Source organism: Falco naumanni, chromosome 18, assembly GCF_017639655.2.
Source record: "Falco naumanni isolate bFalNau1 chromosome 18, bFalNau1.pat, whole genome shotgun sequence".
NCBI classification, from domain to species: domain Eukaryota; kingdom Metazoa; phylum Chordata; class Aves; order Falconiformes; family Falconidae; genus Falco; species Falco naumanni.
The window spans coordinates 5,867,646-5,884,837 of record NC_054071.1 but is presented as its reverse complement, the minus strand read 5'-3'; the positions used below and the strand labels follow the sequence as shown (position 1 = coordinate 5,884,837).

Genomic DNA, 17,192 nt, shown 5'->3' with positions numbered 1-17,192 from the left:
TGCCCTCGGAGCCCGCGGCCGGGGGCGCTCGGTGGGGCACGACCCGGCACGGCGTGCCCGGGGGCCGGAGGGGCCAGCGGGTCCCCAGGGAGCCCCGGGGGTACCCGGCGCCGTCCGCCACGGCGTCGCCGGCGGCTGTGGGACGGGACGGGACGGGACGGGACGGGAGGAGGGGGCCGCCCCGCCTCCCGCTTAAAGAGCCGCGGCGCCGGGCGGCCGCGCAGCGAGCTGCGGAGCGGCACCGCCAGGCACCATGCACCGCGCTGCCGCCCTCTGCCGCATCTTCCTCCTCCTCCTCCTCCTCCTCCTGCTCCTGTCGCCGTCGCCGCCCGCCGCCGCCTACTTCGGGTCAGCACTGCCCGCGGGGCTCGGCCCCCGGCGCCGCCTCCGCGCCGCGCAGCCCGGCAGGGAGCGCGCAGGGTGCGCGGGGAGGGGACCCTGGCAGGGAGCGCGCAGGGTGCGCGGAGATCCCGGGAGGGAGCGCGGATTCTCCGCGCATTCTGTGCTGAGAGGAGGCCGGAGGCGCCGCGGGGCTGCCCGGCGGTGCGGGAGGGTGGCCCGGCCGGGCCGCGCACCTGCAGCACCCCGCGCATCTTCGCGGCCGCCAGGGGAGGGGTGGGAGGTAGGGGCGAGGGTGCTGGGTGTCGGCAGGAGCCCCCACTCTGCTCCTGGGCACCCCGGAGGAAGGGAATGAGGGAAAGATCAAGGTGCACAAGAGCAGGACGTAAAAACGGGGTGTAAGATGCTCCTAGCTGGAAGCAATAGGCAAAAAAAATCGTCTTGTTTGTGTATGTATGCTCCTCGAACTTGCTTATGTGTGCTCCTTGCACTGCTCAGCTTCTCTCCGGGGTGTGAGGTAGCCCTGGGTAGCTGCTGGCTTTGATACCTCTGTCCAGGCAGCTTCCTTGGAGGGAAGAAAGTGGGAGGAGGGGGCTGGGGGTGGGAGCCAGGGCTCAGCAGAGGGGTGGGCAGCATGTGGGTGCTGTGGGGCTCCATGAGGCTTGAAGCCAGCCCAGGGATGGAGGGTGCACTTGGGTGCAGAGAGGCAGAGCTGATGCTCCAGCCTGGGATACTGTGCAGGATCACTTGGGCATGCTTGTCCCCGAGTGTGTGTGCTCCCCTCACGTTTTAGTTTGCTTGGGTTAAAGGCAAAGATGTTTTTTTTAACAGGTTGGCTCAATGCAGTTTTCCATGAAGATGTGTTTTGTTTTGTTTTTTTTCTGAGTCAGCTGCTTCTCAGACAGCTTTTTCAGACTCTTATGGTAACCAGAGCTGTTAGTGCATTTGTTACAGTGAGTGCAGAGGCGACACAAACTGATGCGTTCAGGCGCTGCTGTGTGTGGCCGTGACCCTCTGGACAGATCTGTGCTGACTTACACTCCTGGAGGGTCTTGGTCCCTCACTGCTGATCCTCCCGTCATGTGCCAGACACCTCCCTGCATTCGCGTGCAAGTTTCTGCTGGCTTGTCAGTTGGCTGGGACAATGACTGGTATTTAATTTCTGCTGCAAAGCTTTCTTAAAACAGCTGGATTTTAAGTTTATTAATGGTATCGTTTAGCCTAACTCCTGCCTAAGCACCTGCTGACGGGGTGGGGGGCAGGGGGGGGGGGGCTCTCCCTTTCTTGCTCATTGATAGTGTGTATACACACGTGCTCTATCAAGGAGCTGCGTCACAGTGCGGGTTTGGCTTCCCAGGCACAGGGGCAGGTGCACACGTTATACTCGGTGGAAGTGAATGGACCTGTGCTCCCCTTTCAGGTCACTAACATGAAGCAGCTACTATTGCTCAAGCTGGACTCTGTTGTTAAAGCAACCTGAATGATTCTTCATTTTGTGACAGTGATCTGTGTGGTATAAGCTGCTTTTTGGGCATAGGAAATCCAGGTGTGCTGCCTCCTGATGATGCACAGCTTAGGATCTGAGGCTGTAGTTTCACTTTTTAATGTCTTTTCCTCGAGGGGTTTGACACAGGTGTGTCCTGCATATTCTCACCTCTCCATTTAAAAATCGCAAGGAATACAAGAAGGAAACTGAAGTCTAAGAACTCAGGGAGTGTTTGGTGGTGATTAATAACACGATGCACGCGTGCTTTCAAATACAATGAGTTGATAGACTAGAGAGGAACCTGAATATTTTAGAAGTCCTGATGTGAATGTCTGATATGGCTCAGTCTGGGAGAAAAGCAATCTCACATCCAAATTACTACTGAATCGGAGGGGACTTTAGATCCTGGTTCAGCGGTCTACCTCTGTGTTTTGGCCAATAGGAGAGATTTATGAGAGACTTGTGAGACACATGAGCCATATCTTTGCTTTCCAAACACTTAATTGAGAAAACCTGCAAAGAGGTAACAAAAAGTGAAGGAGGCTTTTGGGTGGCTGTCTGGAGGGACAGGACCTGAGCCCTTTTTCTTGCATGCAGGGGATTTGGCAAAGGTGAAGTATTGCTGGCTGAAAGCAGTGAAGTAAATTCAGGATTGATTCCATCAGGACAAAGGTAAGGCAAGAGGTGTACAGGCTTGTCCAGCAAGGATGGTCCAAGGGCCCGGGAAGGATGAAGATCATCTGTAAATACACAAAACAGAGTCTTGCCAGAGTGCACACCGCCTTACAGTGGAGCAGCAATGGCAGCTGTGGGCAGGTCTCAGCAGACCACATTCCCAGTATTGGGGGTGGTTTGGCTGTGTGGTGTCAGTGTGCCGGCTGTGCTTGAGCAGACCTGGAACTGCCGGTGCTGGGTCTGCAGAGGGGTGAATTAAAGCCTACTTCTACAAGAAGGGGAGAAAATAATCTGCATGAAATGTGGTCCCGCTGTTGCTGAGGTTATGTCAGGCTTGCCTGCTCATTAGATGCAGGAATCCAGGAGTGGCTGTCTCCCCTGTATACAGACAGTGCACACCTCAGTTTCCTTCGTGCGTGTTTTGTTTCACCCTTGCTTCAGTCCTCCCCCATGCCGCAGCCCCCTGTAAGCTATTCTCCCCTCGTCTTAGCCATGCTTTTTCTTTCAGGGGGTGGGTGGGAGTCGCTCTAGACCTCACCCAGAGCTCCCGGCCTCCTGTTGCCTTCTTGGTGGCTGTTTCACAAAGTGAAAGGTGGTTTAGGGTGTGCTGGAGGGCAACGAGCTTCGCACAGAGTCTAAGAGGGTCTCTCCCTAGAATGAGACCAGGGCAGAATGCAGAGGAGACCCACCTCTGGTAGGATGTGGTTGGGTAGGCAGGAGCACCAAACTGGATGAAAGCCTTCTCCCGGGGAGACCTCCATGGAGCAGGCTGCAGCATGTCTCCTTCATGGGCCAGTTTGGCCTGTGCTCTGTGGGCAGCTGGATCTGCTGGAGCGTTGCTTTATAACTCATCCTGAAATACCTGTGGTAGGTACGGAGGCGCCAGGCTTCCTGGAATTTCACATGATGTGCTGTCTTGATTCACAGCTCCTCTTACTTCAGCCTACCTGTGTCCTCTGTATTTACTGCTAGTTCTGCTCCTGTTGAAGTCAGTGGCACAAATGTTGCTCTTTTCAGGATGGAGTAATTTTTTGGGGGGGCCCTTAGAGAGTAAAAGCAACATGCGACTTGCAGGTGTATTGAAGCTTGGGCTTGCATAGTTTTGAAAATAGCATAATATGTCAAATGACATCTTAATGTAAATATAAGTGTGTTCAAAAATGCTGTCCTTGCCACCTCTGTATCCTTCTAGAGCTGATGAGTAAGCTTTGATTTTCGCCAGTTACCTCTGTTCTTACATTTTCTTTGGTAACTGTTATTGCAGCATTTCCCTGATAAATCTAAGCGACCAAATCTACTGCAAGTCAGGGCTCTGCTGTCCAGTTCTGAGTGCTCCTGGAAAGATTTCTGAAGATGTTTTTCTTCCTGTTGAGCAGATAAATTAAATGCTTATATTACTTACAGGTTGCATAATCATTCCTTAAAGTACAGTATATCAGAAGGATTTGTTACAGAATCTTTTTTTGCATTGTCAGTCACAGAATACTGGGATATTTTAAAAGAGTATACTAGCAGAAAGAGAGCAGAAATGGAGAGGGAAGGCAACTTTCAGCTGAGACTTGAGAAGGTGGAACGTGCAGTGATTGCCACAGCAGAGGTGATGTGGGACTACATTGAATAGGTAAGGGCTTTTCATGGATGCCTTTTATCTTCAGTTCCCAGATTCTTTTTAGTAACTGTCTCAGGGTATCATATTTTCTGAAAAATCATCCCACTGGGCGTCGAGTGCTTCCTGTAGGGAACACTCCAGGGAATGTGGCCAGTCCAGGGTTAGACCGAAGATCTGATCTCCCATGTAATGATTGACCGGAGTGCTGGGCTGGGCTGGGGGGCAGCAGCAGGGAGCGCACTGCCCCCGAGATCAGGAGCTACACGGTGATATTTCATGTGGCTGAGCTGAGGTGGAAGGACTTAAACCAAGTATGCCCAGGCTGTGGAGCCCAGAGCAGATAAGGGTGAGGAACCCAGCTGCAGTTAGTGACCCAGGTCAGCTGGCGCATAGGCACTAACTGCAACTGTTCCCAGCTAAATCCTCACACCAGGTTACACACCTCTCAGCCCAAACCAGCCAGCTCTTCTGATGTAAGAATTTTATATGCTGCTCTGTGTGGAGTTTCAGGAGAATTATTTTTAAAAAGCTGAGTCTGTATCTGGACGCATCGTCTGTTGCTGGTCGCAAAAACTGTTTGCAGCAAGCAGAAAAGCCCATTTCAAAGGATTTCAACTCAACCTCATGTAAACCTCACCTGAGTTTTTAATTCAAGCTTTTTTTTCCCTTGTGAGGAGCTGTGAGAAAGCTTGACAGCAAACCAGGAGGATAACAGGTATAAAGCCACCTGCTAGAGGGTCTGAAATGACAGCTCTGATAGAGAGAAGTAAAAAACATTTGAGATCAATACTTCACCCTGAGATGCTGCTGTGAGGATTTCGGCCACCTTCTCTGCAGACAGCGGGTGGTACGAAGCATGGGACACCACCTCATTTGGCCAAGACAGTGCAACCCTGCTGCTGGCCATCCATTTGTCGGGGGGCAGATGTTGAGGATTCAATAGTGTTGCTTCTGAAAGGATTAAAGCTCTATTCCACTGAGCTGCTGGGGAGAGAGGAGAGCTGAGGACCTGTTGTGCACTGCAGTGGCCTGGATCTGATCTCTCGTCGTCCCATATTCTCTCAGCCTTTCCCGAACGCTCGTTGCAGCTATCTGTGGGGTGTAGGTATTTCTGTGGAACATGAAAGGCCCGTGAAATCAGATATGGAGTACTGTTGTGGCTCCCTTTGATTTTTCTCCTTGCTTGGGAGAGGTAGAAAAGGCATATTTTTAGGGTTTTTTAAGACTTTTCAGATCCAGAGGACATTGGGCATTGCACAGGAACAGGCTCTCATTAAAAGTCTCTTAAGCAGCCGGAATGTGGCTGGAAGGAGATTAAAGGAAATAGATTAATTTAGCAAAGTGCTTAGACAGAAAAGCAGAGAGAAATAAAAGTTTGAGATCCTTATTGTTCTTTAAGATTGCTAGCAGGTGTGCATTAATTCAAAGAGTTTATTTTTTTTTGCCTTACGATCTGTAGATAATAAACTCTAAATCATCTAAAAACGATACCCAGTTTGCCTAACTGCAAATATCTGCATATTTTATATTTAATCTTGTGAGAATGTTCTCGTACTGTGATCTTGATCTTTTCCTGTGTTAGTTTTACCCTAATAAAACACAGTTATAGTTAGAGCCTACAAGCCTCTGCTCATATGGGTGATGCTGGTTGTGTCTGTTACGACTCTTGAGAGTGGCTTTTCTCTCAGCTCTGCCACTGGTCAACTGCATGACCTTGGTCGACTTCTTTAATTTCTTTGTCTACTTACCTAAATTGAAAGTTACGTGAGACTAGTTCTGAGAGTTCTGTCTGTGCACTGATCTTAGGGCATGAGTCCCGAACTCTGTAAAAGCCTCCAAGCACAGCGGTGTATTTTTTTCATGCCAACATCTACTTGTCTTAGGGAACGAGTGTGATAGTTCACATGAGGGAGACTCACAGAAAGGTGTATTCCAGGTGGCTTTAGTCACATGTCTTAGATTAATCAATTTACTGCTTGTTTACTCCTCAATGCATTATTTCCATCTGGTTATTTCCATCCTCCCTTTCTAGAGGAAAACCAATTTACTTTGTGTGATGCAACTTTAGAAATTCACAACTAAAATTAAAAGCAAAGAAGCATTAACTAAACTTGCCTGTGCAACCAGCTGTTTGTGTAGGGTGCTGCATTACCTCTGTCAGAATTTAAGGTATTGCTGGATCCAATTTTAGAAAGTGTTTTTCCCATGAAGCTTTTGCTTTGCACAGTGGAAAAGATGAATTAGACTTGGTATCTTTGCTCTGTGTGTGGTCCCAGGCTGTATTTGCTGTGCACTATTGAGATTGCTCTGAAAATGGAATCAAATTCTTCAAAGATTGTTTTTATGGTGCCTATCATTATTCTATTTGAGTTTTCTGCATATATTAACATCCAACATCCTTAAGGGTCAGGAGAATGGCAATAGCACCTTCTCCCAGATCTCATTGGCCACTGATGGCCATCCTTGAGGTAGTCCCTGTCCATGATCATAGGAACAGCTGTCCTGGGTCAGACCAGGTCTCTGACTTTCTGGGTGCATGTTGTCATTCCCCCAACTGATGTAAACAGCAACATCTCTTCCTGAACACAGCATTGTCCCAGTGAGTTAGGTACAGTTTGAACCTTCCTCAGAAGTCAGACTTTTGTTGACATCTACACCTCTCCCTGCCCATGCTAGAGTTGGCATACCTTGACATTCTTGAGCATCTGAGCTTGTGCACAGCACATGCTTATGCACTCAGAGAAATGTAACTCCAATGAACATGTGTGTCGGTTTTTAAGCACCACAGCGAGGCAAAGCACTCAAGCTTGCTCATCGTGCTTTGGTCTTGCTCACTTGCCACTCTTGCGTCCCTCACCACAGTTCCTCCAGCTCAGGACTGTCGTGTCCCCCATGCACCTGCTGTTGCTGGCCCCTCTGTGCAGTGTTCGGTGCCAGATAGGGCTTTGAGCTGTGCAGTCTGAATTTCTCTCTGAAGCTCATCAAGCCATGCTAGTTCCAGTTTCTTGTGCCAAACCTGACCCCAAATACTTGTCTGTGTTTCCAGTATTGCCTGTTTATTTCTTGGCTCCCACTGGAACATCTCATGTTTCTGTCCCCCAGTTCAGCAGTGACAATGGGATCGAAACATTTTCCTCAGCCTCTTGGTTTCTGAAGTTTAGTACTTGCTGTGTGATTCACAATGATTCCTTGGTTCTTGGTTAGTTTGCAGTTTGCAGGTCTCTGGATGATTTCTGTGTGTTAGTTAATCATACTTGTTCCTAATTACCGATGTGCGAGTGCACCTGGAAATTGTAGGCTACTGTGAGAATGCACGCCGAAGTACTGCAGGGTTAGGTCAGCGGAGCTGTGGTATAACTGCTGTGCCTGGACAGACTGGATTGACTACAGAGAGATCCAGACGTCTAGCTGAGAAATAGATGTCGATAAAGTATTTGGAGGACTAAAACTGAAGCCGCCGTGCTTGACTTGCATCCTCTGTAACGGAAGTAATATCCCCGATAAGAGTATCGCCCTCACTTGAACAGCTGAGTGTTAGAAATGTCTGTCTTTTGTCGAGCTGGGTAAATTTTCATTTTGGTCACCTCTATTGGTTAAAATTCTTTACTTGTGAATTGGAGTGTGGTAGACAATGTGGCCACTTGTCCTGTTCACCGGCACAGGCTGCCCTCTCCTCCCTCCACCAGCGCAGGCTGGCGTTTGCTGTGCCGAAACACGCACCTGGAGACGTGACCGGTCAGACCTGGCCGGGTAATTTAGCTGTGTAAATTTTCCTTTGACAAGGAACCTGATAATGGTGCAGAGGTGCAGGATCTCCCTTCCTACACTGCTGTGGGGAATTGCTTCTTTGGCATTGTACTGGCTTGCTAACTCGTGCCCATCTCCATCTGGCTTGGTCTGCTTGGGCACTGGTCTGTGCAGGGCACAGGTGGCTGCGCTGCTGCGGGGGGCAGTACCCGAGGGTCTTGGTAGACACGCTTCAGAGATTGCTCCTGATTGCATCCCTCCCTATCCAGCTTTGCTTGTCCGACTCCCACACTGGCTTTGTGGAGCAGCATAGCCCCACTTGTCTCACTGGGGGAGAGGAACAAGAACCAGCTGGCTCATCTCTTTGCCCACGTTGCACTACCTGTGGACTTGCAAGGAAAACAGCAGGGTTTGGGGGAGGGAAGGCATACTCTGCAAATGTTAATGTTGGGGCTGAGAGGTGTCCAAAAGTAAATGTTCTAGGACGTTTCCATTTATTTGTCTGGCTTGGGTATTTTTGGGGGTGGGGAGGCTGAGGCACTCTGTGATTCTCACCTGTTTAGTAATAACGAGAGGCACTCCTGATTAGTGTTGTGCAAATGCATGACTGTTCCCAGTTTGTTTGCAGCCCTCAAACCTTGCATCAAAGTAAAGTAATTTCTCTGTGTTTTCAAGCATCCTAAAGCTATTAAGGAAGACAAATTTTGCAAGAATATTGTCTTGCCATGAAAAATGAAACCATTTGCCTTGAAAACTTGAGATATTTTTCAGCTGAATTACGTATAAACACATGTAAGTGCATTGCTGTTGCATTAGGCCATAGGTTTTTAGTTGACCTTTCCTTTATTTTTTCAGCAAGGAAATGTTTTCCAGCAAAAGTCACGCTTACTTTAGGAAGGTGGCCATTGATAATGCCTCCCTGTGTCTTTCCTGTGTCTAGTGGCATGGTACCCGTGTACACAAAACCCTGGAAGGATGTGGTTAATACTTCATGGAGTTGGCACAAAGCTGTGACATACAGTGACCTGCAGCACCATCGAGTAAACCAAATCTCTGTAGGTGATGGTGGATGCACTGTGAAGGAGACAAAGCTGCAGGGCTGTAACTGTGTCCTCTTGGTGGAGTCAAGAGAACTTCCCACCTGAGGCTGCTGGAGACAACACATGTGCGTTTCTCCTTTCTCCCCACAGCATCAGTCTGCTACTTTGCCTTGTGTGTGGTGGAGATTGCATAGTAGATCAAATCAATCTGTATTGATTAATCTTCTGAGCTGGTAAAGTACCGTGACCAGCAGCTTTCTGCATATCCTGCCCTCTGATCACCTTTTCCGTGACTGCCTGCTTCCGTACCTCACTGCTTTTTCTGCTTCCTTTCAGCTTGACTGGGAAAGAAGCTCTGACCCACTTCCCAGCCCTGGGACCCTCCACAAACTCTGCCCAGGGGAAGGTCCACGTGAAGCAGTGTGACTTGCTGAAGCTGTCCCGCAAGCAGAAGAGGCTGTGCCGGAGGGAGCCTGGCTTGGCGGAGACCTTGCGGGATGCCATCCGGCTGGGGGTCATGGAGTGCCAGTACCAGTTCCGCAGCGAGCGCTGGAACTGCAGCCTGGAGGGACGGACCAGCCTGCTGAAGCGAGGTACAAGGTAGTTTTTTGTTTGCAATCTCACCTGGTTCTGCAGCCCCTGCAATATGCGTCTCAAATTAAGCAAAGCGGGAGCAGTAACCAGGGGGTGCAAAAATCATCTGTTTTGCCCAGAAATGGGAGCTGTGCAATTTGGGCTCTTCTGCCACAAAATATGTCTTATCCTCATTTTTCCTGCGTGGTTTGTCACGGTTTGAAAAGCAGAAGGAAGTTCACACCCTTGGCTTGTGGATTTTTGTCTGAGGCCGGAGTTTCCTAGACTGACCACCTTCCTTGGCTGGCAATCAGGGACAATACGGTGAAAAATGAGAGTCAGTGCTTTGCTAAGGGACACTTTAGGAAAAGACCCTTTTTAGCTCTTCTGATATTTTGTATGTAGATCTCTGATAAAGAATTTAACCCTAATTTACTGTTGCAAAAAGCTATTTATGGGTATTAAGGCATTGCAGTGCATGTTGACAAATATCTCCTAAGACTTTCACGTATATTTGGAGTCTCTGCAGAAGTTTGCACAGAGCAGACAGAAGAGCCACTGGCTTCTGGTTCACAACATGCTTCAGAGGAAGAAAATGCCCTGTAAGTTCTGTATTTGAAGTAGGAGGGAACATAATAAATCCTGCAAAACAGAAGACCTTGAGAAAAATAGAACGAAGACAAACCCTGAAACTGTTTCTTAATAGAAGTTCCCAGAGCTTGCATGTACGTGTTGCTAAACCCGTCCTCACCCAAACGATGCCTGCCCGCCTGTTCCCGAGTTTCAGCCCCTCCGTAATGTTTAGCAACATTTACCAAGCTTCAGTCTTCGGTATTACTGACTTTCAGTCCTTTGATAATGTTTAGTAACTTCATGTTTTAAAAAAAGGGGGCCTGAATAAGCCAATATTAACTTTGATGAAATTTAAATGTAATTTTTAATTAAAAAATAAGATCTTGATTTTAATTAGCATTGGGATTGAAACTTTTTATCATTTCCATTTCAAATGATCGGATTTTGTTGAAGTAAATATTAAGTTAATATTTTAGTAAAACAGCACATACAAGACCAGATTTACTTCACTGCAGGCTCCGTTGTGAATTTTTTAGCACACTGTGAAAGAAGCTGTTTGTGATCATTTTGAGTGTCTTTCTGACATCCCTACCTTCATCAACCTCAAAGAACTTGAAAATGACAATTGAATAATCCTCATCTTCAAATAGCTGGAAAACATTTAATTATCTCGTGGTGGCATGCCTTAACATTTCCATGGACTCCTGACTGACAAAATAAAATATCACCTGTAATTTAAAACCTGTTTTGGCAGATGAGGATAAGTGTTTGAAAACTTTTATTACACAATCTTAAGGATCAAATGATGATTTAATACAGAAAAGTATGCCGTATACATCTCCTCTATAAGAAGACAGTTGGCTGGAAGCAATTATTAGTTCTCATTTTCCTTTAGCTTGCAAATAGGTTATTTCTTTCACAAAGAACATGAAGACTTTCAGCTGCCACTTTTGATCTGTTTCTCACATATTCCTACTCCTGTTTTTTCCTGTCGCTGCCTTGGAAATTGCTGGTCGGGCAATGGACTGTGCTCCTTTCGCCCAAGTAGTTATGAAGAGTTTTAGGTATGATTAAGTGATTGATATTGCCATGGTCTTAGAGAAACTGTCAAGAAAAACAGAGACTTTTTAACGTTTTTTAATGGTCTTACGAGTGCAAAAGGGGAAAAAAGATCGTGTCCCAGTGAGATGGTTCATTTTTGTAATAGGTGAAAAGCCAATCTTAATTTGCAATCACAACTGAAAACCTGCTATGACTGATTTGGATCACCAACACTTTTCCTGCTTCTAGAGGTGCCACCATCTTTTTTGCTCTATTTGAAACAAGGTGATTCAGGGAGAAACCTCCTTAAGAAATGAGCTCCCTACAAGCGTTCCATCCATTAATCCATTTTTTTGCTTCGCGTTGGTTAGATACTTTGACCTTCCAGCAGTGGCTTCACTGATGTCATGAGCAAGCAAGGGATGGCACAGCGCAGGAGCAGTGGCTCAGAGACAGAATTTCCATCATTGGAGATTTGGAGAACTCAGCTGGACAAGCCCTGAAAAACTGTTTCTGGCATTGTAGTTAGCCCTGCTTTGAGCAGGAGGTTGTATTAAAGACCTTGAGGAGTCCTTCCATCCTAAATCTTTCTACAATTCTCTAGCTTTCTGGTCGGCTCTGATTGCTTGCTTATTTGTTTGTTTGCTTGCTTTTTAAATTTGTCTTGGTTTTTTTTCTCCCCAAAAGATGCCTCTTCCACTTGCTCTGAAACGCTCACGCTGTCTTTATTGTAACATTGAAAAATCTTTGACCTTGGGCATCTTTCCTTTGGCAGAATCACCACATGGCTAAACTCCTCCTATTATAGTTTTCCTTGTGGTCTAGAGCACACCATGCCACAGAATAGTGTCTTGCCATTGCAGCGAACGTCTTTCTGTATTTATAGGCTGCTGAGCTAAGAAATAATTCCAGCGAGCTCAGGGCAAGACTTGGACATGTGCAAGGTCCTACCAGAGGGAGCTGGCTTGCTTCAGCATCTTGAAATTCAACTCCGTGCTGGATGTTTGCAATCAAACTGCCCAGCAAAGACATCTGCATTTAGATGTTCCCTCTTGCACCGAGTGTTTAAAATTTCGCGTGGTCACTAGCAACACAGTCGATGGGGTCAGGATAATGACTCATCCCTAAAAGAGACCCTGACAGCCTGGACATTAGCTCCAGGCTCCATGGGCTGTGGTGACAAGAGCTCCATTGACACAGCAGGAGGACAGGTACACAGGACCCATGGAGAAACTTCTCTTTAGATCTTCTCAAATCATGTTTGTTGGAGCTGATTGCTGCTCATTTGTGCTGTGTCCTACCGAAAATCCAGCTTCAGCAGCTGCTCTGCGACTCATTGTTATTCCACGAGGTCTTAAGGACCATTCAGTTATTCCATTACTCATGTGATTTGTGAATTAATTAAATAGTGATCAATCCCTTATGACAAAGCAGAAGGAACCATCTTAGACTTTTCAGGCAAGCATTTGGCAGCCTGGTGGCATTGAACCTTTGCCATAAAAGGAGGTGGAAGAGGGGGGAGAAGAAGGAGACGATTTGAAAGTATGCTCGTTATCTTCAGTTACTGCTGTCTGCAGTGGCCTCACCACAAGCAATGCTCTCTGATTTCCAGTGGGTTGACATCTAGCCAGCACTTACGTGGAGTGCCACAGAAGAAACAAAACCATCACTGGTCAGAAATACCAGAAGCAGTGTGGTACTCCACAAAGTCAGATTTAGCAGGGTATGTGGAGCTGACTGGTACTGCTAGCTTTATATGGTATGGGAAAGTGTTTCTGAAATGCTGTCCTCTCTTCTGGTATCAGTATGTCAGATAGGATACTGGGAATCAGCTGAGCACTTGGAGATTAACTTCTGGAATTATTTTTCAGATTTTCGATCTCAAATATTTCATCCTCTCTTAGCTCCTTCTTTTGCGTTAGCCACTGCTGGAAAATGTGTGAGCGTTGTGTTGCTACCCATAATCTGTATTTACTGTGTCCTATGCCAGCTTTTCCAAAACTTTTGATGGATTTTGTGACATTTTTTCATTATTCTTCCGCTACCCTTAGAGATTTTATAGAGCATCATCAACTGGAGAGCTTAGTTGCAAGTTACTTGTCCCAGTGACAGAGCAACTGAAATGGTGAGGTAGGAAGTAGTTTGGTGATTGATCTCCTTGACTCCTCCACATTTTCCTGACTCTCTCATCCACATCCGTACTGTTGCTAGATCTTTCATCTGAAATTTTGGAATTCCAAAGGGCTCCTGTGAAGTCTGTATTGAAGTCACTAACACAACCTCTCCATTACATTCACGATTAGTTTGTTTTTTATTCTTCTTACTGATAGCTATCAGAAGAACTCTTCGTCCTGTTCTCTGGTCATGTTTACGGTGAACTCACTCAGATCTCAGCAGTCAGTGGTCCGAGCTGTTATTACAGCTGGATGGGAATTCTTTGAGGGAATAGAATGATGGGAAAATTGGGAGTTGGACTGGGTGAATTCTAGAGGTGCTTCCAAATTCTGCTCAAAGCAGAGCTAACTGCAAGACTAGATCAGGTCTCTGTGGTTCTCTCTTCCATTTTTTCTGAGAAACAGATCTGTTTCCTTCTGATGTGGAAGGAAATTCGGAATTTTCCAATGTGGAATATTGTTTGCTTCACTGTGCTTTCTTCCATGCAATGTCCAATTGCTTTATTTTTTATAAACCAAGATTTTTCTATTTCAGCCAATTTTATCCATTCCTTCACTCTGAGCTATTGATCAGTCACCTGTCTTTCTCTTCTTTGCACTCTTTGCTAAATTGTGGGCTTGTTAAGCAGTTTCCGATGAATAATTTTGTTTTCTGCAAATGAACTCTGGAGGAAATACTAAGATTTTCCCCTGGACTAAATAGGAGAGGACGTAAGTAATCAAACCAAAATATTTTGGGGTTTAGGTTAGGTTTGTGTCGATCAGGGTTTTCTGGAACTTCTGTGGAGCTCACGGGTGTCATATGAGATCAGATAGGAATGGGTGTGTTGATGTCTTCAGGTTGAACTCCTATTCAGGCACTGTACTTTCTTTCCTGGTTAAAATGTCATGGTGTGTCATGGTCACACACCTCAGGGCAAACGTGGTCAAGCTGGGAAGCCTCCTTTAGGAAGGAGGATAGCTTCAGAAAGCATTGCCATGGTCACTGGGCGCAGGTGATTTATTACAGGTAAGTCAGAAAACCCACTCACAGGTGGGAGAGTTGTCCTCCTTGCCCAAGATGCCCTTCAGCAGGGAACCTCTCCTAGTCAAACCACATGCGATCTTTCCATATGAAATACTACTACTGTGCCAATACAGTCCCAATGAAACACATTTTTAAACAACAGGTCAGATTTTTGAAATGTTTTTTTCAGTTTCTACTAAATATTTCCTGATTTTAAGCCACAACATGATTTCAGCGATGGTCTCTATTCGTACCCGTCAGCTCTGTGGTGAGGATGAGGAAAACAGTTTCATGACTGTTGTTTTTTGCAGTTGAATATTTTCCCAGGACCGTTTGGCTGTTGCCACCCATCCCTAGGTTCAGGAGTGGTCTCCTGTCCCCGTATTCAGTCACTCACAGCCACCAGGGGAGACTGGGGTGTCACTACACCAGTTAATTCAAACATGATACTGAGTTTCTCTGCTGGGAATGGTGTGCGGGTAATGGCAGTGTGTTGTCTCTTTGTATCTCTAAGTATTGTGCTTGGGCTTAGTTCATGCGTAGTTCTAGTCAGGAGAGCCAGTGAGGCAGATGAACGCCTTATTTTGCCTTTCCTGCTCCTACCCTCTCCTAATCCCTCTCCTGTGCAGGTTTTAAGGAAACTGCCTTCCTCTATGCCGTGTCCTCTGCAGCTCTCACCCATTCCTTAGCCAGAGCGTGTAGTGCTGGGCGCATGGAGCGCTGCACCTGCGATGACTCCCCAGACCTGGAGAACCGCAAGGCCTGGCAGTGGGGCGTTTGTGGAGACAACCTCAAATACAGCACCAAGTTCCTGAAGAAGTTCTTGGGTCAGAAGAGGATTGGCAAAGACTTGCGGGCCAAGGTGGACATCCACAACACCAATGTTGGGATCAAGGTGAGGAGCTGCACTAGCAGGCCTAGAATGAGGTTAGGACTCAGTGTGTCTTCGAACCCATCCTCAGCCGAGGCTGTTTGCGAGAGGGGTATTCGCTGTCCCTACTCACAAACCGGACCCGTCTACCCGTGTGTTGTGGATCTTACGGTACTGAGAGCTCCCTGGAAAGTCTCCTGAACTCCGGTGTAAGGAGATGCATGTTGAGTGGCAGAGTAGCATCCTGCATCCTCTAGCGGTACCAGGGGCTGAGTGACAGCAGTATGCACGCAGCAGCAGCCGTAAAACTCAGCAGCTGAGTTACTCCAATGGGTTATGCCACCGTCACAGGGAATTTTGAGAACAGCTAGAGCTTCAGAGCTGGTGGGACATGTCAAATAGATAAAGGGTTGACACTCTTGAGATCAATGATGAACCTGCTGGTGATTTCCTACGGAACTAATCACGTGACAAGTTTGGGTCAGGGAGATCATTAGATCAAACATCTTAGACTGTCTGCTACAGGCTACTGACTAATCATTGTTTTCAGTTTACTGAGTCCAATTACTTGTTCGATTAGAGCACTGTCTTCATTTGAATATACTGAAGGGAATCCACCATGCTGGAAATACTCAGTTTTATGGTTGACTACTCCAGCTATTCCAAATAGGCTTAGTGAGAATTTATTCAGTATTCAGCCATTTGTCCTCATTCAGACTTTCTGCTCTCTGGCTCACCAGTCAGCTCTGTAGTCAGTCCTCTCTTTTGTTTTGGTTTTTAGTTTCTCTTCCATGAAATAGGAATAATACTAATAAAACTGAAGTGTTTCCAGGCTGTCTGCAGTCTGAGGTGTGGCCTCTACCCAGAAGTAGGCTCACGATCCTGGCAGATAATGACTACCACTTCTCTTTCTCATCAGGCTGTGAAAAATGGTCTCAAAACCACGTGCAAGTGCCATGGTGTCTCCGGCTCATGTGCTGTCCGGACATGCTGGAAGCAACTTTCACCTTTCCATGAGATTGGACGACTGCTGAAGCTGCGCTACGATGATGCTGTCAAGGTCTTCAGCACCACCAATGATGCTGTGGGACACTCGGAGCTGGCTGGCCCACAGAGACACAGCCACTCCTCCAAGCACCCCGCTTCACCACGCTCTACTGACTTGGTGTATGTGGAAGACTCCCCCAGTTTCTGTCGTCCAAGCAAATACTCCCTGGGAACCGCCGGGAGGACCTGCTCTCGAGAAGGCAACTGTGACAGCATGTGCTGTGGAAGAGGCTACAACACCCAGAGCCGGCTGGTTACCTTCTCGTGCCACTGTCAGGTGCAGTGGTGTTGCTATGTGGAGTGCCAGCAGTGCATGCAGGAGGAGGTGGTCTACAGCTGCAAGCAGTAAGGACACTTCCAGAGGTTCAAGTCCTAGAGCACAAGGAAGCAGTAGGGAGAGAGAGAGAGACATGATTCTCTACTGCGGGCTGAGGGCAAAGGCAAGCACCAAAAATGTCCAGTGCTCCGATCATCTCAATCTTGAGATCCTCCGATCTGGGGAGGGGTGAAAACCAGAGAGTTTGTCAGGTATCAGATAAGGAAGGAGGGACAGAGAGTGGGGGTAACATGGGGACAGCAGAAACACTGGAGCAGTCAAAAATATCTCTCTTGGGCTAAAACTTGTACTCGTCTGCAGTAATAACCCCCTCCTCCATGCCTTACTTGCGCTTAGGTAAATGCATTGGGGTGGTGACACCAAAATACTGAGGGCTTGTGCCCTGGTTCCTGGAGAGAAGAGAATTAAGGGACTGGGGAGGCAACTAACAAGAGCCTGGATCCTGAGGTGGCAGGACGGCTGTGGTCCTGCACCAAGGCAAAAGGACTCTGGCAGCAGGGGATTGTCAGTGCTGTTCTGTGGGAGCTGGTTGAATCCTTTCTGCTTTGAGCTCAAAGACACACCGCCGCGTAGTCTCCTCTTGATGCGAGAATTGTTCCGAGCGCATTTTAACCATGTTTTAACCTTGCTGTGCACAGGAGACCTGGAATCACCTCTGTTACAGCGCACGTACC

At 47.3% G+C, this 17,192-nt stretch overlaps 1 protein-coding gene across 1 annotated transcript; it reads left to right on the top strand.

Annotated features, from left to right (window-relative positions):
- The first annotated feature begins 253 nt into the window (after positions 1–253).
- WNT9B (Wnt family member 9B) lies at positions 254–16,878 on the top strand. Its single transcript, XM_040617775.1, has 4 exons — positions 254–348; positions 9,233–9,489; positions 14,893–15,158; positions 16,054–16,878. The coding sequence occupies exons 1-4, from the start codon at positions 254–256 to the stop codon at positions 16,528–16,530; spliced, it is 1,095 nt and encodes a 364-aa protein (XP_040473709.1). The 3' UTR covers positions 16,531–16,878.
- Positions 16,879–17,192: the final 314 nt, after the last annotated feature.